The following is a 25,114-nucleotide window of genomic DNA, read 5'->3' as shown; positions in this document are numbered from 1 at the left end:
GTGTTGACACACAATTTCATGTCATCTCTTCCACAGTCACAAAAAAGTCATTCCCCCCATGCCCCCGCCTTCCATTTTTTAGGTGGGAAAACAGCCTCAAAGAGGTTAGTGAGCTGTTTAAAGTCACAGAGCTATTAGTTGCCAGACCTGGGATTGTAACCCAAGTGCATTTGACAACAAAAATCCATGCTTTTTCCTTGTCTTCTGACATGAAGAAAGAGAATATAAAGACTTGCCTCATGAACCTAAACACCTCAGACTGAAGCCTGTGCACCCCTTGTGCTCTGTAGAAATATGTTGGGTATTGTGGGATCTGGCCAGCAGCCTGCAATGCAATGGGGCTCTCTCTTTGTTCCCAGGCAGATCAGCAGGTTGAGAAATAATAGACACACACAAGATAGTGAAAGCTGGGTCCAGGGGGTCACCGCCTTCTGGTCCCATGGTTTCAACAATACACTGGATATACCAGCATTTATTATTAAGTTTAGTGAGGGCGGGGGTAGGTTAGTGAGGGATTTAGGGTCATTTGATTATGAGGTGAGATGGTCACATGGGGATGAAGTAATTCTTTAGCACTTCTCTGTATTGGTTATTCTAGTTATACATTCTTCTAAATTTTTTTCAAAGTTTTCAACTTCTTTGCCTTTGGTTTGAATATCCTCCCGTAGCTCGGAGTAATTTGATCGTCTGAAGCCTTCTTCTCTCAGCTCGTCAAAGTCATTCTCCGTCCAGCTTTGTTCCGTTGCTGGTGAGGAACTGCGTTCCTTTGGAGGAGGAGAGGTACTCTGGTTTTTAGTTTCCAGTTTTTCTGCTCTGTTTTTTCCCCATCTTTGTGGTTTTATCTACTTTTGGTCTTTGATGATGGTGATGTACAGATGGGTTTTTGGTGTGGATGTCCTTTCTGTTAGTTTTCCTTCTAACAGACAGGACCCTCAGCTGCAGGTCTGTTGGAGTACCTGGCCGGCCGTGTGAGGTGTCAGTCTGCCCCTGCTGGGGGGTGCCTCCCAGTTAGGCTGCTCGGGGGTCAGGGGTCAGGGACCCACTTGAGGAGGCAGTCAGCCCGTTCTCAAATCTCCAGCTGCGTGCTGGGAGAACCACTGCTCTCCTCACAGCTGTCAGACAGGGACATTTAAGTCTGCAGAGGTTACTGCTGTCTTTTTGTTTGTCTGTGCCCTGCCCCCAGAGGTGGAGCCTACAGAGGCAGGCAGGCCTCCTTGAGCTGTGGTGGGCTCCACCCAGTTCAAGCTTCCAGGCTGCTTTGTTTACCTAAGCGAGCCTGGGCAATGGCGGGCGCCCCTCCCCCAGCCTCGCTGCCGACTTGCTGTTTGATCTCAGACTGCTGTGCTAGCAATCAGTGAGACTCTGTGGGCGTATGACCCTCTGAGCCAGGTGCGGGCTATACTCTCCTGGGGCACCGGTTCCTAAGCCCGTCGGAAAAGCACAGTATTCGGGTGGGAGTGGCCCGATTTTCCAGGTGCCGTCTGTCACCCCTGGAAGGGGAACTCCCTGACCCCTTGCGCTTCCCGAGTGAGGCAATGCCTCGCCCCTGCTTCGGCTGGCGCACAGTGCGCTCACCCACTGACCTGCGCCCACTGTCTGGCACTCCGTAGTGAGATGAACACGGTACCTCAGATGGAAATGCAGAAATCACCCGTCTTCTGCGTCGCTCGCGCTGGGAGCTGTAGACCGGAGCTGTTCCTATTCGGCCATCTTCGAAGTAATTCTTTAACATAACATTTGTATGTAGAAGTACAGTACATTTGTATGCAGAAGTACACTATACAGAGATAAGAATTTACAATATAGTGTGTGCATCAGTAATTTCTAACAGAGCCTTAAAACAGAAACACAATCTTTCCATAACTGATGATTAGCAAGATATTAATCAGCAGTAACAACTGCAACAAAAGCTGGTTACAAACAACCCATGGAAAAAGGATGTGAAGCTAGACAACTGGTTAGACCAGAAATTCTCAAAAGGGAGTATGCCTTAACCCTAAAGAGGCCTAGAAGAGCCATGGCAAGATGAGGGCGTTTATAACCCTCTCTTATCCATATGGACAGCTGCCTCCCATGCGTCCATTTATAGCTCTCCACAGGGGTTGCATTCCATTCCCAGAGCTATGAACATCTGCTTTTCTGGGATAGGAATCTTGGTGATGTGAAACTTCCCTAACTGCACGTCCATTCATAGGTTCTCTGCAGGGGGAAGCACATCAGGGGTCTCCCTAAGTTGGGGAGTTTGTTTTGCTACTGGTTCTCTGGAAAAATATTTATTTTTTAAAAAAAATTTTGTGAGTATATAGTTAGGTGTATATATTTATGGGGTATGTGAGATATTTTGGTACAGGCATACAATGCATAATAATTACATCATGGAAAATTGGATATCTACCCCCCTCAAACATTTATCCTTTGTGTACAAACAATCCAATTACATTCTTTTGTTTTTAAATGTGCAATTAAATCATTATCAACTATAGTCCCCCTGTTATGCTATCAAATACTAGGTATTATTTATTCTTTCTAACTGAAAAAAAATCTTAAAATGTATTTTCTTTCTTTTCTTTTTTTCTTTTTTCTTTTTTTTTAGAGACTATAGACAAGGTCTTACCTGTCACCCAGGCTGGTGCAGCATTGTGATCATAGCTCACTGCAGCCTCCAGCTCCTGGGCTCTAGTGAGCCTCCCACCTGAGCCTCCCAAAATGCTGGGATTGCATGTGCACACCACCACGCCCAGCCAGTATTTTTTTTAAGTCAATTTATTGGGGTATTACTGATATTAAAAAGCTGTAGATGTTTAATGCATACAACTTAATGTGTTTGGAGAAAAGTGTACACCTGTGAAACCAGTATCACATCAACTCAATAAACTTAGCCTTCACCTCCAAAAGTTTCCACCTGCCCCCTTTGTTTTTTGAAAGTTTATTTTCATTTGGATAATACTGTGTATTTAAAGACAGAGTTTTCTAGATAACGTGCTTGATTACTTTCTGAGAAATGCTTTGGGATTTTCATGCTGCATTTTGCATTTATGTTAAAGTTCATTGGCATCAAGTTGCACAGTAACTGAGATAATGGCAGAGAACATAAGCTGACTTCCTCTGGAACAGGGTGTGGCATAGAGGCCAAGTGTTGCAGGGCTCTCAAAGAACAAAGGCCTTACACCACTTCATCTTTAAATAAAGAAAAGTAAAGTAATATTTCAGCCAAAAACTGACTGTCAAACCCCAAAAGAACCTGAACCATAGCAAGGCATTCCAGGCTTGTCTTGTAAGCCAAGTTTAGTTGCAACAAACCCACATTCTCCATGAAATCAAACTTATCTGAGTTTGAAGTTTATTAGATATGTAGTTTATTTCTATTTAATATGTCATTTTCTTGGTTTTATAAGATCTACAAGCATAACGGACATATGCTTACTTTAAGGTTTGTATGAATTTAACATAAGAAGATAGTTCTCTTATACACTGGGGAGCCACAAGAATTTTTCACTATAAAAACTCTGATCATTACTCACATTTGAAAACAATATTTTTATTAAAGTACAATAGCCTTATTGTCTTTTTAGAAACAAAATATGCAAGTTATAAAAAGTTAACTCTAAAAAATGTAAAGAGTAAATTTAACAGAGGTTACCTCAATCCCACCACTGCAAAAATAAACATTGTTAACAATGGTGACATGGCTTCAAATGTCTACCTACATACATGCAGATGGAAGGAGAGATAAAAAATAATTTTAGATATGGGGATATAGCAGATGCATCTATTTAAGATAAAAGTATCAGCTTTGATTTTTGTATAAAATAAGCACCTGTAGTGAAACTAAAGGAATTGTCTTTCTTCAAATAAATGTTTGCAGCAGAAAATATTAGTATCTGAAGAAGCATTTTTAATATTAAAAACCTCAACTATTTTTATTATTGTAAGTAATACATGTTTCAACTTTAGAGAGTATCTATTACCTCCTTACTTCAAAGTTAGAAAATTCATGCATTTATACTTTATTCTGTTTTCTCCCCCTTCATATTTCCAATGTAATTATAATCTCTTTTTATATTGTCATGGTTTAAAACATTTGCATTCCATTCCATTACCATAAATCTTAGTTACTCAGCCTTAGCTCTATAATTAATTAGCCACCAATAATTTTAACTTTAATTTTAAATAATTACTATTTTTAATTATGTTTTTTTCATTGCTGAGTCCTTTATTTGCTTCCTTTTTTGATTGTTTGGATTTCATTATTGGATAGTTTGTTTCAGAAGAGGTATATTGGTTCTTGCATGCTTAACTATTTAGTGCCTTTTTACTCTATTACATATAAAATTATTATTCAGACTTCTTTCTTTCAGAAGTTTGTAAATATTGCTTCACTGTCTTCTGACATTGAGCATTGCTGTTAAGAAGTCTGAGACTGACAAGATGTTTATTCCCAGGTATTTGTCTTTATTTTTCCTATGTACCCAATAGATTCTTTACCCATAGAGTTCAGAAACCAAGATAGCATATGTTTTGGTGTTTATCATTTTGAATGAATTTTTCCAGGAATGCATGTGTCTTTTCAATGAGCAGATGCAGGTTCAATGAAATTTTCTTATATTTTATCTCTGAATTTTTTTTCTGTTCTATATGTGCTATTCTCTTCTTCAGGAACAAAAATTACACATTTGTTCTTTTATGTCTTCAATTTTTATCATTTTCTCTTTAACCACTTAAATATAATTGCTATTTTCCTTTTTTTGTTGTGATTTCCTCAAGCCAATTCACCATGCCACATGATTTTCTTAGTAATATTATTTCTCCCTTTAATTATTTCTACTCTCTCATTTCAATGCTAATTTCTTTCTTTTTCTTTCTACAATTCTACCAGATGCCCTTATTATTTCTTCTCTGAGCTCTTTTTGGGAGAGGGGCATGGAGTGGATATCACGTTATCTGTAATTTATTTGAATAAATGGAGAACAATTTTTCTGATCTCCTCCCCTTATTCCCTTGCTTTTCCCATTGAGCTGTTTATCTGCTTTTCTTTTTTTCTATGCTAATCCTTCCCTTATTTTTGCAATGTTTATTCATAGGTATTGTGGTGATTCCATTTTAATTTGTAAAAAATTTGGTGTTTCAATGAAAATCAATGCATTGTTTCCTTTTTTTTTTTTTTTTGAGACAGAGTCTCTGTCACTCAGGCTTGAGTGCAGTGGTGCCATCTCGGCTCACTGCAAACTCTGCCTCCTGGGATCAAGCAATTCTTGTGCCTCAGCCTCCCAAGTAGCTGGGATTACAAGCGCCCGCCACCACGCCTGGCTACTTTTTGTATTTTTAGTAGAGACGGGGTTTTACTATGTTGGCCAGGCTGGTCTCGAACCTGACCTCAGGTGATCCACCTGCCTCGGCCTCCCAAAGTGCAAATTACAGACATGAGCCACCGCACCCAGCCATATCCTTCTAGGTTATCAGATTCTAGACCTGTTCATTGTCTTAATTCTATCTTCTGAAGTTTTTGGAAGCAATAATAGTTTTACGATCGATCAATCATGTATTTACTATTGACTATGAATTTACTATGACATAATACTATATTCTAGAACCTTAAAAAGGTTTAAAGTCAGAGTCATTACTCCCAAATCCAGGATTCCACCTGCAGATTTCTTTTTGCTCCACCTTGTCCCTAAAATTTCCTCTCCAGCTGTCTTCATGGGGTCCTTGGGCTACAGGGCAGGGCCTTGAGGTTGCTCATAAACTTCTACTTTCATAACCTGCTTATGTCTATACTGTCTGTTCCTTGGTTCCAACATAGCCTGAAATGACTGTCCTCAAGTAGGATACATATCTGATCCACTGTTATTGTGCATATTCTTTTATTTCATATTCACTTACTTTTGTAAAAGTTCTCAGTGACTTTAGAGACTGATTCTTGACTTAGGGAAGTACACGATCCAGATATAAACAGAACAAGATAATGCTGGAGCTGGAAGGGATTGTTTATTCCAAGGTTGTCAACTGGTCCCATGGGCAAAGGTCAACAGATCTGCTTTGTTTGGCTCTCACATGGTTGAAAGAAATTGATTTGCGTGCTCATTTCCCAGTTCAAATTGCCCTACAAGAGACCACTCCACTTCTTCACGTCTAACTAAACCCTATAAGCATTGGGATTTAGTTTAAGGCCCCCATTTTATAGATAAACTGTGGTTTGGAAGAGAGACATATATTCGAGATCACAAAGATTTAACATGGAGACAATAACATTTGCTAAGCATTTATGGCAGGCTCCATTCCAAATGCATCACATATCTTAACTAATTTAATCCTCGAATCCCGGAGAAAAGAAAACAAAGGCTCAGACACTGTAGGCTCAATGTCACTCAGCCAGTTTGAGGCAGAGTCAGCCAGTTCTAGTGTGGCTTAACTCTTAACCCTTTGCTCTTCCCACCATAATAAACTGCCATGAGCCATGGCTGGAGTCATATAAATGGGCACATCTCAGGAAACAACATTTACCTGAATTTTCTCTTGCATCAGATGCTTCTCCAGTCTCAGTTGAGACTCCTGGTTCTAAATTATTGCAGTAAGTCCTTAGGATAAAATTTCCCAAAGCATGGTCCTTGGTCCCCTGGGTTGAGAACCACTCTGCCCTACTCCCCTTCCATGTACACTGGGCCACAGAATAGGACTGTCTAGTTTGTGCACTGCACAAAGGCACACAACTAAGAGGACAAGAAAGGGCTAAATTCCAGCCTGTCTTGATTCTGAGAGACCATGGGGCTATGTCTTCTTACAAAGAAGGGGCATCTTTTTTTTTCAATTTCTACAAAGGCACCATATGGGTGAGAAGTGGTCCTGTCCTTCAGGTGAAGCTGCGTAAACTCCTGGGCTCTAGAGGAGTTACAGGTGATGACTTAGCTAAGTTAATCATCACATTCCATCCTCCTTGCTACCTTAATCTATTGGAGAATGAGCACATAACTCATGTAGGGCCTTTCCTGGCCAATGAGGCTTAACTTGGAGGCTCCTGTTTAAGGGTTGTGGATCTCTTTCCTGGTAGAGGTGAGGCTGGACCTGCTTCAGCCACCTTGCATTAGATGGGGCCAGAAAATGAAGCTAATCCCCAGCAAAAAATGGCCACAAAACAGAGAAAACTCCCATCTGGTAACTTCGTTGAGCTGTTGGTCAAGTTATACCTGAAGCTCAAATATACTTATGGACTGTGGGGTGACATAAACCCATACGTTTTTTTTAATGCTGAAAGAGTCTGGCTGTCAGTTATGACCAAAGGAGCAGGAGAAGCATAGCACCTATTCCATACACACTCCAACACATCCCTGCTCCCTGTACCCCTTCCTGGCTTTATGTTTTCACCACAGCTCTTGTCATCCTCTCATACTATGTCCTTTACTTATTTAGTTTGTTGTTTGTCTACATCCACTCCCCATCCCTGATGAAATGGATACTCTATGATTGCAAGGAATTTTATCTGTTTTGCTCACTGATGGATTCTCAGCTTCTAAAATGAGTTCTTGGCATACAGCATGCATTCAATAAAGATATGTTGAATGATATATCCACTCAGTGAATTATTGAGGATTATTACAATTTTACATACATAAATGAAAATCATGACAGTTCTAGAATTAACTCCGTACTATCCCAGCCTTCCAATAAGATGGGTGACTACTTATCCATGCCTTTCCCAGCGTATGTGCACATGCAGACTGTCAGCATTTCAGCAATTTCAGGGAGGGAGGCTTGTTATTATTACATCGCCAAGATGGTCTTAAGTTGGTGATCCTTTTCAATTGGAACTATTTTTAAATATATTGTACATATTTTTATATATTGTAAATATCTATAGAATGACTTTATTTTGTCTCAGTAGATTTGCTATCTGTAATTTTTTTGATTTTTATTTTGTTCATCTGTACTTCTTTGCTATCATGAGGTGTTTTTCCTCTTGAAAAAGCAAATAAATTAGGAGAGGGAGATGGGCCATGATGTTTCTTTTTTTAACTTTCATATGTGCCATAGTCAGAAAAAAACTGAGAGCTTCTACCTTTCTGAGATATTCTCAGCCATGTTTCCTTTGCATTTTTTTTCGGTTCCTACAGGTAATACTACAGAGTCTTGCTCAGTCACCTAGGCTGGAGTGCGGTGGCGTGATCTCGTCTCACTGCAAGCTCCGCCTCCCGGATTCACGCCATTCTCCTGCCTCAGCCTCCTGAGTAGCTGAGACTGCAGGCACCCGCCACTACACCTGGCTAATTTTTTTTGTATTTTTAGTAGAGACGGGGTTTCACCATGTTAGCCAGGATGGTCTCGATCTCCTGACCTCGTGATCTGCCTGCCTCGGCCTCCCAAAGTGCTGGGATTACAGGTGTGAGCCACCCCAATTTATCTTTTATCTCTATCATGCAGTCTGATAATTTTGTTTGTTTCTCTGACAGTGACTTGCCCAAAACCCTCTTAGGAGTTGGTGGTTGCAGTTTTGCTGAAGCTAACTATATGCTTTGAAAGAATGAGCCTTTTCCATTTGCCTGTCACCTTGTCTGAAATATCACTATTAGGAGATTTATCTTTTGGGTTATCCAGCCTTTTTATACTTGAGAGGAGCAATACATCCTTTCTAGCGTTTTCCTCTTTGACAACCAAAAGAATGACAAGGGCGTGATGAAGGAAGGAAGAAGAAAGGAAGGGAGAGTAGAAGGAGAACCGGTTAGGGCGGAGGCTCCATGACTTCCCTTTCCCCTTTCTTTTACTCTTCTTTCAGCCAGTACTTAATAGATGCTAAGATGAGAGGGAGTGTTCTCAGACTAGGGAATAAGACTTGGTATGTTTGCCGGTTGGCAGCACATCATGGATGAAGCAAGTGGCGATCTACACAGCCTGAACTGCATGGCCAACCCACATGGCCTCTCCTGTCTGGTGGCATTTCCCTCTAAGGAATGCGAATGTGATCATACCACAGCCATACGCTATAATCATTGAGTCCATATATGCTTCTTTTTACATGACCATGCAGATTCATGACCTAGGGAGTCATATATCTGTTTGCAGGCAAAATCACATCCTCATTACTGAAGTAACCACCCCATAAGCCATTGCAAACCTCACAGGGCAAAGAGAGTCACACAAGGCCACACAGGTTGTCAGTGGCAGTGCGAGAGATGAGTGTCCAGGGTCCAGGTCAGCTCCACCATACCTGCCGTGACTGTCATCCCCCTCATAAGCTGAGAAGCACTCACAACTAAATAGCACCCACTCACCCAACCCTGCTCAGAAATTGGCAGGCATGTCACCTGCATCTCTCCTCTCCTTGAACCAGTATTATTGCTGTGGTGCAGGAGGCAGAGACTCAGATGAAGGAGACGAAGAAGCACTTGGGTGTATTTCTTGGTCTTATTTCACTTTTCCACATTCACCATTACTGAACTGGAACACGCAACCTCTTATGTACACAATGGTTTATTAAAGGAATGTATGGCCCACATCAGCCTAGCAAGGATTCTACTGGTAAACCTTCCCATGGCCAAAGGAAAAACAAGCAGGAGTTGAGTGGCTGGGGTGGGGTGCAGGCAATGGAGAGAGAGCAGAGGGGTGTAGAAGCTGAAGGGGTCTAGAGGCTTACTCTTGAGTTTCTTCCTTCTATCTTCAAATCTTTACTTCTTATGGCCAAAGACCCAGCTGTTTCATCGGCTGGAGATGCACTCTTCTAGACTGCTCGAGACAGCCAGAGAGAGGGGAGGAGGGAAGAAGGAAACTGTGGAAAGGGATGGCGGGGCAAACATTTAGAGCTAGAAGCCACTACTGGGCTAATGCTAAAGTTTCTGTCTCTAAGCCTAAAAAAGCCAGTGCTGCAGGGGCCTTATTGCTCTTAGTTTGCTAGGTTTCCCCTCTGAAATAATGAGCAGATTTAGCCAGGCTAGCAGAAAGGAAGAGGACGGGGCTGTGCAGGAGTTAGCAGAATCTTGATTCTTGCTCTATGGTCGGTACTTGCACAGGAAGTGTTGGCACTTGTTGCATTCGTTGCTGCTCCAAGTTAAAAAGTCTGTAAGAAAATAAACAGACATTTAAATCCATTCAGTCCTATACTGAGCTTGCCAGAGTTATCTGGGTGTTTTTCTTGGAATCATAGATAAGGCGATATGATGGTTGACTTTATGTGTCAACTTAGCTAGACTATGATGTACAGTTGTTTGATTGCTGTGAAGGTGTTTTTTAGATGTGATTAACGTTTAACAATCAGTAGACTTTGAGTAAAGCAGATGGCCCTCCATCATGTGGGTGGGCCTCCTCCAATCAATTGAAGGCCTTAAGAGAAAAGACCGGTCTCCCAAAGAGGAAGAAATTCTGCCTCCAGACTGTCTTTGGACTCAAGACAACAACATTAAGTCCTGCAAGAATTTCCAGCCTGCTGGCCTGTCCTGCGGTTTTGAGACTTGACAGCCTCCACAATTGCATGAGCCAATTCCTCAAAGTAAATCTCTGTGTCTCTATATATACATCCAACTACTTCTGTTTCCCTGGAGAACTGTAATACAGATACTAACTTTCCCAATGAAAGAAAAACACTTTAAATGTCACACACCATGGCAAAAGCTCCACTCTAGCACTGCTTTTGAGGAAAGGCAGGGGTTGACATGAATCAACTGAGAATGAGGGGCTCTTGTGTTGAGGCATGATGCAGTGAGGATCTGAGGGTGGCCTCTCCTCAAGCCCACAGCTGAGGCTCTAAGAAGCTCCTGTTCAAAGTTCAAAGAACTGAAAGCTGCTAAAGCCATTCACATCTCAACAGGCCATCTGCTTATGAAAAAGGAGAGAGCCTAAGGTGGAGGTGGCCTTTTGAAGGACTAAAGTATTTTTGAGGTGAGATCCAGCTATTTCCCTCCCAGAAGCCAAGCTCCACAGCATCACTTGTCTTCCATGGGTGTCTGCAGCAGAGCGAGGAGTTGTTCCCTGGCGAGGTGTCTGCTTGGGCCCTGACCTGCAGATCTGTCCCTGTTCCCAGTGCGTGTGGGTAGGTGAGAGCCCTGGGGAGAGGAGAGGGTGAGGTGTTCCCCTCCCACTCCTAGTTCTTAGGAGCCACAGAGGATGGGGCCTGCCCATGCCTGCATCCATAGTGCTCAGCGTAGGGGCCACAGAGTATAAATGAAACAGGGCCTGCAAGCTTGTGGGTACTTTCACAGTGTGGGGCAAAGAGAATAGGGCACAAGGCCATGGGCCAGGCTTGAGACTGACCCTCTCATCAGCGGGTCCTTTTGAGGTTGCTGCCCTTTGAGCCTGTGGATAAGCTAGAATAGCAGCTTCAAACAATCAAGCACAGCACAGCTCACTACAGGCACTAAGCTAGAGAGGTCTGCTTTTCCTACCTCATTAGAGGCGGAGTGCAGGGAAGGGTGAGTGAGAAACCTTACTTTCCCTTTTCTCCAGGCCACGGAGCCATGAGCCTAGCTTGCACGTGATAAGCATAACACATGTATTCAGATGATTAGGGCGATTATTACCTCCTTTTTATAAAGAGGCATTTGAGGCACAGAGAAGTCAGAGGTCTGCACAGGGTCACACAGCTCATCTAGGAGGAGCTGGAATTCTACCCTGGGCATTCAGAATGCAGAACCCATGCTCTTGACCTCAATGTATACTGAATATGAAATTTCTTTTCCAACCGGAAAACCCAAGTTATCGTTATTAAATGTCTCAAAGTGGACCAGCAAAACATCAGGAAACATTGCAAGCTGCAATTTTCCGGAATCACAAAACACATTTTGATGTAAAGGGGAGAGTCAGAAAGGGTGAGAGAGGGACACACACAATAAAATGCTCTGGAATTCTTTCTAAAGAGTTATAAGAAAGGAACAGCCCTGTTACAAAGAGAGAACAAGAATGTGTGTGTGGCTGTATATTGGGGCATTAATATACATTTTGAATTAAAAAAAATAGAAACTGAGTGGAGAGCAAAATCCATTGTACTGATGTGGCTGAGGGGGATGTGCTTTTAAATTCTACCTTCCACCAGTTTTTCTCAAATCCTTACTTCATTCCTTGCACTTTTCTGCCTTGAGAGCCTGTGTTCTGACCGCCACGAGCTGTGTGAGTAACCATGGGAAAGGAAAGGAACCCAAAGACGTGCTGTTCTCAGAGAGCTTCAGGCTTCTGGATCCCATCCACACAACAGAGGCAACTTCGCTACTGAATTTTGCTGATGTGATCATCGACTCACAGGGAAAGGACTTTTGTTTGAGAACTTTGTCCAATGGGAATGTCAGAATCTGGGGAATGTGAGGGACTTGGGGAGGCATCTAGTCTACTGCTCCCAAAGCAGGTCTGGCCTCCAGTCCCAGAGATTCTGATGCTGCAGGTCTGAAAAGCAAATCCCTGATATTGGTATTTTTACAATGTTCCTCATTTGATTCTTTTGTGCCACGGAGCCTCGCTTCTAACACTTTTAATGTGTCAACTGCAATAACAACTACAATGTCCACCTTTTGCTTGGTTAACTCTGGTTATAAGGTTTCTCGCTACTTCCTGGGGTAGCTCATTATGTGTTTGAGCAGTGCTAACTGTTTAAAATTTTTTCCTTGATTAGAGTAAAAATCCACTTGTTGGTAGCCTCTACCTATTGGTTTTGGTTGTGTTCTTTCCATTTGACCCGACTTCTGCCTTAAACAGCAGCAGCTGTGCTCTCACTGGTCTGTGAAAATCCCCTCTATGGCTGTTTATCTCTGAGGGCTTTCCTCAGAGTGTGTCTCCTCATGCCTGCCCTTTGCCTCATGCTGTTAGAAAGTTTTCTCACTCTCTCTTTCCTTCTTATAAGTTTACTCCTCTGACAACAGTAAACTGCCCCCATGTCCTGCTGTGGGTAACCGAGTCCCTCCCTACCCCAGTCCAATAGCTGAGACCTCAGCCCAGGCCTGCCCCAGGCCAACTTCTTGGCTGGCAGGGGGTCCTGGTGTCACTATGATGGCCTATTAGACCCACTGGGATATTCTCAAGTATACGAACTTTGGCATTGAGTGTTCTTTAATATTCTGTGATCTTGTACAGCTGAAGTTTTCTACACCGCTTATTAATCATGGTTCTCACCAGGGGGTGAATTTGCCCCCCACAGGAAACACTTGGCTATGCCTGGAGATATTTTCAATTGTCATGACCTGGGAGAAGGAGTGCTACTGGCACCTACTGATTAGAGACCAGGGATGCTGCTCAACCTCCTGCAATGTACAGGATAGCCCCCACAACCAAGAAGTATCCAGCCCAAGATGTCACCAGTATGAATGCTGAAAAGTCTAACTCATGAGCATAAAGACAAAGAATGAAAGCAGGCCAGAGAAAGGAGAAGGCTCACGCGAGTGTGTGCAGCCTGCGCTGAGCTTCGGGCCACCACATTCTGGGGACAAGATTCAGGGAAACAGACAGGAGAGAAGAACTCAGGCAAAGACTGGCTTTCCAGGGCTCATGGCAAACCCTCATTTTAAAGAAGTCAGAAGAGATTTATCTGTTTTCACCACATATATTTACTCCCTGTGGTCTGGGTTTCACAAAATGGGATACATATCCCCCTCATGGTATAGAATGTGATTTTAAAATAAGTGTATTTCAGAAAGAAATGAATGGATTTAAAGAAAATATTGAGTAAATAACAGAACAGCTGGTACATTGATATGACAAAGACTGTAAAGTGATCACAAAGGACTGAAGGTTGGTAACCAATGTCTGTGGCAAGGCCACTGCCCTGCTGGAGAAAAGAGTTGTTGGTGTAGAATGAGGAGGGCAGTGGTCCCCTGTGCTTATTTTTGCGCTTACTAGGTAAAGGGAAGAGTCTGCGCATTGGGAAGTGGTGAGGGATGGTGCATTATAACTTACTGTTATTGGAGCTCATCTCAGCACAGTGCTTATTCCCACCCATGGACTTGCCAGACCAGGATCTGTACAGATACATGGCCCCATCAATCCACTGCCACTGCTGCCTCTGCAACAACAGGAGATGGAGAAGTGTACAGCTCAGCAACCCACCTGCCACAGCCAAGGAAGTCCCCTCAGTCCCCTTTAAAACATGGTTTTCATTGCAAACATTGGGAAAGTACAGAAATGCTTAAAGAAGGAAAAAGAGAAAGTCATTCCACTCAACCACTAATAGGAAAACATTACCCATATTACTGCAAAAAATAGAAATAGATGTAAATATTTACTCCATCTGAATGACAGGGTTCTGATTGATAGCAATGTGAATACATAAAAATGTAAAATTTCTGATAGTCAAATAAATGACATTAAAAATGAAATAATTGTATAAAATATTTGTAACAACTATGGTAAAGAATTATCTGTTTTTCTGTAACATAATATTCAAAAAGAGAAAAAGCCATAAGATGTTTATAGACAAGTACTAAAGGATGAACACATACATATTCATGAAAGAGGGTGAACAAATGTGCGGTATCTTCAGCAGTTTTATTAAGAAGTAGGAAGTATGGGGCTTCCCGCTTTATGTTCCCTGTGTTTGTCTGAGTCAATTAAAGAAGCCCCACCAAGAATCTGTGAACTGAAGACCCCACACCTAGACCTCACCAACCAGCTGTTCCTTACAAAGACCACTCACTTCATTTCTTACAAGAAGGTATTGATGAAAAGAACAGGAAGTTACATTGAAAAACATCAAGGATAACATAAAAAAAATTACAGCATCTAAAAAAAAGACTGGCTGAAAGTTTTCAACTTTAACTCAAGATCCAATGGAGATTTGATTAATCTGTCTCATAATAGGCCTGTGTGTACACACACACACACACACACACACACACACACACAAACTTTTTAAGGCTCTAGAAAGCTGGTAATTTTGTGTTCTGCCATTCAGGAGGGCCTTAATTAGACAAAGGTCTATACAATGGAGTCATTTAAATCATATCCTCCACCGAGGGCCAGAACTGGGCCCCTGACCTTGACGCTTTGGTCTCCGTCAGCTGGAGGCACATCTGGAGAAGATCCACCCACTGTGTCCTTGTTATAGGCCGGGAGGCCATTCCCCAAAAAGAAGATGCCAGCCTAGCTTTCCCAAGAGGGCCTTTGTGGCCAAGTCTGAGGTTACCTTCTGTCGTGCAGGCCAATCCATATGGGCTGGCTTCTCTGATAGCCACTTATGTACTCTGCTATGGTGCTGGCTTCCTTTAAACTCCGGATAGATGCCAGGTGGGCTCCGTTTCCGTAAGACTGACACTCGAGCTACATACAAGGAGAGGTCCTGTTAATGATGCTTGCGTCATTATGCCTGCATAATGTGTTTAAAGCACAGCCCTCCCCTCAGAATGCTAGTGTGCCAAGAAGGAGGGACTCATGCAGCCCCCACTTCCTCCACACATCGTGCTCTAAGCCCCACAGAAGGCTTCCTGCCACCCTGGGAAAAAACACAACTGCCGCAGCGTTCGGTCTCAGAGAAAGAGGCAGTACAAGGCCAGGGCAAGAGATTTAGGGTCTGAGGACATGCCCGGGGTCCTGGTCTTGCCTCTCAGTGGTGTATGTGACCTTGACAAATCACTTCACCTCTCTGAGGCTCAGTTTCTTCATCTGTAAAATAATTACTGCTACCTAGGACCTGTCATGAGGCCTATTGTATTATAGTACTGCATTTCAACAGATCTAAGAAACTGCTGATTGTAAAATGTGCCATTATTTTGTGTCCCACGAAGAAAGAAAATAAAATCACTGTCAATGAATCTATGATACACTGTGACACAGTGTGTTTGTAGCACACGCCTGATTTTAGAGGTGTCAGTACGTGAACATAATGTGCATCAAAGAACAGACATTACGGCACTGCTCTTCGCAGGACACCTCCAATACACTGGGCACCTCACCATTCAGTCCTAACAGCAGCCTAAGGAGGTGGGGCCCACCTTTAGTTTATGGATGGGGAGACAGAGGATCAGGAATGGGCAACTGGACACAGGAAGAGAGCCCAGCTCTCCCTAATTCCTAAGCCTATATTGTGTTTATTTTAAATTAATATTACCCTATGTTACATAAGAATAACACATTGTAAATTGTAAACAGTGGTCTGTAACTTATTTTGACTTGCTAGTGAATGGGCATGGATCAACTGCCTAAACATGTGAGGTGATCCTCCAGAGGAGAAGAGTCTGCTCCCCGTGCTGGTGTAGAATTCCTGCCGATTGGGGGTGAATATGCCCACCGCTTTGTCTTTCCTCAACAGTAACCATGCCGCCAAATCTGGTTGGATTTGGGGGTTTCCTGGGCACTAGAGGCAGATATGTAACTATCTGCTTTGTTGCAACTTTTGAAACTTTCAGCTTTAATCCCAAATCTGTTTTACTTCTGTATGTCTGCATATCAATCCCCAATTTTTCCTTCTTCCTTTGCAAAAGTGCTGTCTTCTTTCATATCCAAGGCCATGCAATCTGAATTTTTCTTGTGGGCAAATAAATGGTAATCACTCACATTTTAAGGATTGTATGAAACACATGACATGAAAAATTCTTATTCTGTAACCAGAAACCTATTGTTCAATTAAACAAGGCAAATGTTTATATATATGGGTGTGTGTATATAAACTTTATTTTATTCTCTTCTGGGGTTGTGTTACATGACAAGAAATTGAATTAATTCAATAAAATTTTAGTTTGGGTTGCTTAGGTTTTTACTGCTCCCATTCTTGCTTTTACTAATTTATCCAAGATTAGATGTGATTACTATTTAATAATAATTTAGTCATCACACTTACCACCCACTTACAATACCAGCATGCTTCTATCACTGTGATTCTATTTAATTCTCAGGCCCATGAGGCATGCCAGCCAGATGACCAGATAGCACTTATTGAGTGGCCACTGTGTACCTGCCACAAAAGATCCTGTATCAGAAGGGGAAACAGGCTTGGAGGCTTGGAGTATGTACGTGATAGCCTCCCTCCCAGTCCACACAACCGGTACTGCTGGAGCTGTAACTAGAACTCAGGCCTCTGCCTCTCAGGCTCAAGGTCGGATGTACATGTGCTTCTCACGTTGCCTCCATTAGCTTCCAGGGTTCTCAAGAGCCAAGGGCGGTAGCAACACTGGTGAGGAATCAGGGAGCCGCACAGCCCTTGTTGGGTTTGAGGGGTCCTCTTTGGCTTCGCCGTCCTAGCACCCTGTCTGCACTCTGGTCCTGTTAACTTTGTTAAGGTTCAGTGTCAATCCTGTGGGCTGTTCTTTCTTGAGACCCTGAATTGGCATCTACCATGTGCCATAGGCTTTATGAGAGTCGTTTTAATGAATCCTCCTGACAAGTCCATAAAGTAAAAAGTATTATCCCACTTTCCAGTAGGGAAACAGGTAAAGGGAGGAACCTAGGGAGTGGCAGAGTAGTGATGTAAACTCAGGTCTCTATTACTACTCGGTTCCCAGACATCTTCCTCTTTGTTCCCTTTGTTTTCACAGAGAAAGTCTATTCCTCTCCACGAGCTCATTTTCTTTCCGGGGACAGAGTCTGGGAAACCCTTTCTTCACTCTGTTTCTCTCCCTTTTTTATACAATTATTCAGGACTCAGCTCAGACTTTGCTGGGGTTGCTGTGTCAGTTACTCTCGGTGTAAACTTGGGAAAGTCATTTATACTTATGCTGTATTGAAATGTTTTGTTTAAATGTCGCAATCCTGCATTAATCCTGGGCTTTCTAAGGCCAGAGAATACGTTCATAGCCTCAGTAGCTGGCATGTGGTAGGTGCTTCATTCTTGTTTTTGTTTGTTTGTTTGTTTTGTTTTCTGTTTTTCATTGTCTAGTTTTCTACAGGGATTCTGAGACCGCATGGGCCCAGATCATGCCAAATGTACCTATATGGCTCCCCCAATTAATCACAATTCAGCAACATCCACTCTCCATATGTGGCTGAGATAACTTACTTTGACTATTTGGCTATCTCTCAGACAAAGCTTCAATGAAATAAAATGGACAAGTTTGTGGACTGTGTAGAGCAGCAGAAAAGTTTCCACATTTTCTTGGACTGCTTCACCTTCTGTCAGCGGCTCCAAGGTGTCTGCTCCAGGCATGTCTACACACCACTCTCTTTCTGGTAAATCTCGTACAGACACTCCATTATCCTTTCTGCGAATTCCTCATCTTCTCTTCCTCCTTTGATTGATGTATTTCTGTCTCCTTTACTGACAGTGAGCTTGCTGAGGGTAGGGGCTCTTTCCTATGTATCCGTATGTGCTTGTAGCCCATCTAGGGTCTGGCATACAGCACCTGCTTCAGCAATGCTTACAGAATTGAATGAGTTGAACACACAACCCTCTTCTCTCCATTTCACCAGCCAAACGGGCTTCTCTTCATAGTGCCCAGGAAGGACATTTGATCCTGAATCAAATGAGATCTGGGGCTCTGGCTAGTCCTTTGCTCTGGAAAGGCCAGGCCAAGCAGGCAGCAAGTTTCTTACCTCGGCATCAGACCAGTTCCTCAGCTTCCTGAAGTAACCATAGCAATTGGACTTGTGGTAAAACCATCCAGGAGCACAGCTGGGTCTCATGATGATATCTGCACATAAACAAAAGGCAATTGCACATTATGATAGCAAAAACAATCAATTCCCAGACTTGATACAGTTTGCAATCAGGAACCCCTTGAATGAAGAGAGTCCCTTCATGAAGGGTCCTGCTACACTGCCAAAAATGTATACAGCTTACCCTTCTTCTGGCTTTACCCAAAGGGACCTATAGCCTTTTACCAGCGTGACTGTGTTTCTGCGATTACTGGACACTGCCTCTGAACAGACACTAATTCCAAGAAAACATCACTGTGGTCCACCAGTCAGAGTAGGGGTTATGGAAGTCAGGTGATCAATGGAGTTTTAGCTTGATCTGCCTCACAGTGGGTCCAGTGAGTCCAGTGGGTCCCCTGAACCCATGCTGTGGTTATCTCCCCAGTTCTGGAATGCATAATTGGAATATACATACATACATAATTGGACTAGATAGACACTCATAATTGGAATAGATTCTCAGCAGCTGGCAGAATCTTGTATTAGCAGTGGGTCAAACAACTATAATTTAAGGCATCACAAGAGTGGATGAGGGACACAAATTGGTAGTTTGGGGCATTCCAAGGAAGGAGAAGTCACTTTGGCCTGGGAGACAAGGGACAGGTTACATGGCAACTTGACTGGAACTTGAGCATAGGTGGGCTATGTGTCAGTACTGGGGGAGGGAACATTTTAGGCAAAGGAGGCAGGAATGTGAGGGTGTGCATAGAAACAGCAAGCACTTAAGTCTGCCTTAAGTACAGGGTGTCTGTCAGGCAACCATGGCAGAAATAGGAAAGAGCCAGGGCCTAGAAGCAAAGGAATCCATGATTCAGGGAGGCACATGCTTTTCCTGCTAGTCCATTGGTGAATGTGCCATGTCACTGAATCTGAAGGTTTATAAAGAGGGTGAGATGGCTGGATGTACAGAGGCACCAGGTGATCAAGGGGATGTCAAGCTAGCAAGTGTAGGCTTTGTGACTATGTGGCTACCTTCTGACACCATGATGGGTGCAAAAGTGTTTCCTTCCATAAGGGAGGTCCACAGACTGCAGCTGTCATAACAGCATTTTCTCTCTCCTCATTCAAATGATACTACTGTCGCTTGTTTGCCCCACTCTTCTGTTTTACTTCAGCCCCTGCCTATGCATCTCCCAGGGCTCCCCATTGCTTTCAGATGAGCTCTCTGCTCATCTGGCATGTAAGAGATTTTATAACCTGGTTGTATGCCCCTATCCAGCCACATCCTTCTATGCCACAGTCCCAGCTCCGTCTTGGAACATGAATGCTCAGTGTAGCTTTAGATCCTTTGTATGTGCTATTGCTTGTATCTATGAATAATGAATAATGACCAACCTAGCTAAGGCAAGGCAGAAAAGGTTTCAGTGAATATGTCAAATATACTACAAACAAACAGCAAAGATATTCATATATTTAAATGTTTCATTTTCTACTACATTCAGAAATATGAACATAATTTTATGATAAATAAAACACAGCCTTTATGCCATTGCTGTTACTACTAGTACCACTGTCACCAGCTTTTGTAGATAAGGTGCTTGACTTTCTATCATCTCTCTGTTCTCTCCCTGTCTTTGCACTCTGTCTACATCTCAGTCTCTTTTGTCTCTGTGTTTCTGTGTGTCCCTCCTTGTCTATGACTGTTTTCTGCTCTCATTCTTTTTTCTCCCCCTCCTCCTTCCTCACTTTTCTATCTCTCTCCCCTCCCCTTTCTGCCCCTCACCCTGCAAGGTGCTTTCTTGATGCCAGGCACCATGTTAAGTGTTTTATCCATATTGCATTTTTATCATAATTGCTTGAGGAGGTGAGGAAACAGGCTCAGGGTGGTCATCTGCCCATGGTCACACAGTAAGATGGAAAAGCTGCTTTGCAGTTCTCTATGATTTAAAAATCTATGTTACTGCCACCAATCCTCTCAACCTTTGTAAAAATGAGAAATTCAAAACTTAGCAACAGAAATAATTAATTGGGCTGCCTTGACTATTTTGTCAGGAAGAAAAGAAATCCTTGCACTTCAAGTAAAAATTGATCTTCTTAAAAGAAGGCTGGCGATTGATTACCAGAGGGCAGATAATGACATGGGCTTGAATTTCAGAAAGGGACAGCTGTGAAAACATGCCTTCCAATGTAATACCGGTGAGACTGTTCTGAAAGAGGTGGCAAAGAGGAACCCAAATTTCTGACCTTTGGCCCGAGGACAAAGACCCCTGGCATCACACCTGGTGCTCCTGGTTTGGTCTTGTGCACTCTGAAGCAACTGTCCTTGGCATTCCGTGAGCAAACATGTTAGGACAGACCCTCTACCACCATGGTCTTTGTTTCCCCTGGATCCAAGCCATGAAAGCAGAGGGCCTAGGGACACACGCAGAGGACTTGGAGGACCATGCCGGAGCCCAGACAATCATGACTCTCTCTCTTCTCTTTCTCCCCTTTCTCTGTCTCTCTTTGTGTTTCTCTGAGTGGTGCTCTCTGTCTGACCATCTCTCTGTGTTCAATTTTCTCTGTTTATGCATCTCTGTCTTTGACTTTCTATGTATCTCTCTGTTCTCTCCCTGTCTTTGTACTCTGTCTCTTTTCTCTCTGTGCCTATGTGTGTCCCTCCTTGCCTATGACTGTCTGTTCCCTGCCTCTCATTCTTTTTCTCCCCCTCCTCCTTCCTCACTTCATCTCTCTCCCCTCCCCTCTGCCCTGCACTCTGCAAGTTGCGGCTCTGGCCGTGAGCCCCCTGGTGGAGACATTTCAGCTCCTAGATATGCAACTAACGGCCGCTCTGCTGCGCTATGGCTCTGCCTTGCGCTACCCCACTCCCATCGCCCAGGCTGGAGGGCAGCGGCGCCATCTCGGCTCACTGCAGCCTCGACTTCCCGGGCTCAGGTGATCCTCCCACCTCAGCCTCCCGAGTAGCTGGGACTACAGGCGAGCACCACCGTACCAGGCTAGTTTTTTGTACTTTTTTTTTAATAGAGACGGAGTTTCACCACATTGCCCAGGCTGATCTGGAACTTCTGGGCTCAAGTGATCTACCCGCCTTGGTGTCTCAAAGTTCTGGGATTACAGGCCTGAGCCACCACACCCGGCCTTATGCCACACATTTATTGAGCATTTAGTATGTACCCAATGCAGGTCCAGGCCATTTACATATATTCTAATCATCTTCGTAATAACCCTGTCATTATTCCTACGTTCCAGATGAAGAAACAAAGGCAGAAAGAAGTCATCGTGTCCCAGGATCCTACAGCAAATAAATGATAAAGGCAAGATTTGACCCCAGACAGAGAGTCTGACCCCAAGTCTTAGTCATCTTAATAATGATGCTCAAGTTATTGCTTTAAATCCTACATGGGTCAAGCACATTCGTTGAGATTATTTTGTTTAATTACCAGAGCCTCCCTGAGAGATAGGTGTGGATAACCATTTCCACTGTACAGAGAAGGGACCCTCCTCATAGGGGCGAGTAACCTGCTGACGTTACCCAGATGGGGAGTGCGGTGGAAACTGGGAGAGAAGCCAATGTTTCCATGGTGGCCTTAGAACCTTGACCCCGCCTCACATGGTGCTAGAGCCCCTCATCTCTACACATGCAGTATCAAGAGGTTTCAGCTTCTAGCATCTTGCCTGGACTACTCCAATACTCGTTCTACTCCCTCACTTATTACATGTATGACCTTAGGAATGTGATTTAACCTCTTTTAGCTTTACTTTTCTTGTCTGTACAGTGGGATCAACAATATATGCCTTCTTCACACAGTTGTTGGGAAGATTAATTAAGATAATTCACGTACAGTGATTAGCATAGAGCCTAGTGTATAAGAATTGTTCGATAAACAGTAGCTAGTTAAAACCTGAAGCTATTAAAACCCATCATCATTATTATGTAATAGTTTTGAAAAGATAAGCCAGATGAAGTTTTTTAGTGTCCATAAATGATGTTGCTCTATGTCTCTCCACTCACTGAATCAATGCCATGAATTGCTTCGGGTGAAGGGCAGGTATCAGGACAAAGAATTCACTGTGGAAGCAATAAGAGTTTAATATTCACTACAAGGTCTCATTGAGAGAGAAAATTAAATTCTAAGTCCCCTCGATTTCTCTTAAGTACAGCAGTGCAAAGAACATTTAGGATATGTCATAAGGGAGGTTCCCCCAAGATAGTAAGAATAAGTAGAATGTCCTTCTGCAGCTGGAAGGGAGATCTACCTAGAAAAGAGGAATTGAAGGACCTGTGGTGAATCTTGTGTCTGCATCTCCTCCTCAGGAGAGAAGCCAGAGAGGTTAGTGAGATCCCAGGGATAGGAAGAAGGTTGTATCACATTCCGCAGGATATAGCTTGGGCAAATTTCAAGTTTCATTAAGGAGGTCTGAAGTCAGCACAGAACAAGAGTGGCAGGGAACCACCTGGCCACATAGAGATGGCCGCAGAAGGCAGCTCTGCAGGAGGGGCTCAAGAGCAGCCCCCCAGAGACTTGCACTCTCTTGCATGGTTTCCCTTGCATAGCTGAGTTCCACGGGTCCTGAGCAGCCTGAGATAGTTCAGTGAACTCGTGTAGGGTTGAAGACAAAGAGCCATGAAAGACATATTAGGGATAACTATGACCAGGACCGCAGACTTCAGCCATAGGGGCCAAAACAATGCCCAAAGAACCTTGCTTCTCTTAGTATGTCCTTCCAAACCATCCTACCCTTGGCCGAGGGCATTCCCCAGCAGTAGCAGTACTAAGTAACAGACAGCACTGGTCCCCTCTGGAAGCCCTCTTCTCAACAGAGGCAATGCTCAAGTATGGATTCTTCACTCACTCTTACATGTCCAACACCCAGCAAGGCCACATGGGACTGTGAAAGGCACTAGAAGCCCAAGCATCACTTAGTCTTACTGTGTGACATTGGGCAAATCTCTACCCTTTTCTGGAATTCATTTTCCTTGTAAATAGAATAAAGACATTACACCAGATAAGATCACATTTCATTTCCTTCCATTTCTGGTATTCTGCGACATTTCTTCTTAGCTCACTCGTACACTGTTCCTCCCCTGCTTTCTCTATTGGTGGATTTTACAATATTGCTACCCACTTTGTTGCCATGTTACTTTGCACTTGATGTGTGATCTATAAATGCGTAAGTGCCATCTCTCTAACTAGATTGTAGGTACCTTGCAAACTGGAATCCCTAATAATGCTCAAAATGATTAACCATTGCATAAGCATTGGGGAATTCTAATTATGGCTCTGACTTATTGACAGTCTGCTAGGCAACAGGTGTTTTAAACACATTATCTCTGCCCTTCACAATAAACTTGCCAAATTAATATTATAACTTACACTTAACTGATGATTTAAGTATGGGTTATAATCATACGAAATTGAGTTTTGTTGGATTCTAGAGCCCTTGAATTTTTTAGTACCTATCTTTGTTTTTCATCCCCATGTTTAAAAATCTATTTCCTGCAGTTCCTAAATGTTTTTGTGGGCAAATGGATGGCTGTCCCACATGGGCTGGGTGAACACTGGCTGTGGCTCGGTTCCAGCTACATGATGGATACTCACCACCCAGGACTCCTGTTTTGGCTAGGCAGCTCAGCAATAGGAGCAGCCGCATGCTTCTGGAAGCCATCTTCCTCCTACCGTGAGGATGTAGCTAGTGCAAGGATCTCAGACACCTTGCTAGCACTTCTTTGAAACTCCTGGGTTCTCCTTGATCTGCAAATCTGAACACATTTGCACAGGTGAGAAGGACCCAGGAATCTAGATGCCAACTAATACATATGGAGGAAAATAATACAATATTTTCCTGGCTAAATGCAGACTTTATAATGAAGGGAATCTCAAGTTAGATGTACAGGTTAGAAAATTTTAAGAGATTTTGTTCTTACCTGCAAGACCTCCTGGGCCAGTGCCAGAGATCTAACTATAGCAGGCTGAACAGTTTCATAGTCTGAATGGAGGCAATTTGTAAACCACCGAGCACTCGCCCCGTTAGCTTCAGGAGGGCCAGCAGAGGGCGCCCAAGGCAAGCTTCCTCACGGATAAGGCGGATATGGGCATTCTGTTGTCAAGAAAATCCCGAGTGGCTCCGACATTGAATTTTTAAATGTTAAAATTAAACGTGAGCACAGTGTCCAATACCCACATTTTACAGATGAGAAAACCTGAGGTCAGTAAGTATGAAGTCATTTGTTCATGGACACCAGCTACAAGCGGATCTGACTCCATCAGCACTCTTTCCTTTACACTTAGTTGACATCATTTTTAAAAATAAAGAACATGGCTTTATCTTTTCCCCATTAGCAAACAACACATGAGCTATTAGAAAATCAATGCAAAACTAGAAAATAAGAAGTAAATCCCATCTCCAGGAGATAAATAATTTGGTGAGTAGCCTACAGATATCTTTCTATGCACCTCTCTCTGTGTACAATTTTATAAAAATAGGATCATGTAGTCCTACAGCCTGGTTTTGCTTCTCAGAAACAGATTGATTGTAATACATTGTCTTGCACTCACATAACTTTCATGCATTTTTTATTTTTTCTTTAGTATAAATTATCATGTATAGGGTTGTGGCATCACACAACATGCACATTGTCATTTTAATACCC

General features: G+C 43.1%; 1 protein-coding gene across 1 annotated transcript; it reads right to left on the bottom strand.

The window, feature by feature from the left end:
* Window positions 1-9,445: 9,445 nt before the first annotated feature.
* REG4 (regenerating family member 4) lies at window positions 9,446-24,129 on the bottom strand. The gene is made up of 5 exons (XM_054454482.1): window positions 24,063-24,129; window positions 18,421-18,518; window positions 15,083-15,216; window positions 13,858-13,961; window positions 9,446-10,042 (listed from the first exon to the last, which is right to left on the bottom strand). The coding sequence occupies exons 1-5, from the start codon at window positions 24,127-24,129 to the stop codon at window positions 9,975-9,977; spliced, it is 471 nt and encodes a 156-aa protein (XP_054310457.1). The 3' UTR covers window positions 9,446-9,974.
* Between the last annotated feature and the right edge of the window lie 985 nt (window positions 24,130-25,114).

Source organism: Pongo pygmaeus, chromosome 1, assembly GCF_028885625.2.
Source record: "Pongo pygmaeus isolate AG05252 chromosome 1, NHGRI_mPonPyg2-v2.0_pri, whole genome shotgun sequence".
Lineage (NCBI taxonomy): Eukaryota > Metazoa > Chordata > Mammalia > Primates > Hominidae > Pongo > Pongo pygmaeus.
Note: the sequence above shows the minus strand (reverse complement) of the source record. Positions and strands in the feature narration are given on the sequence as shown.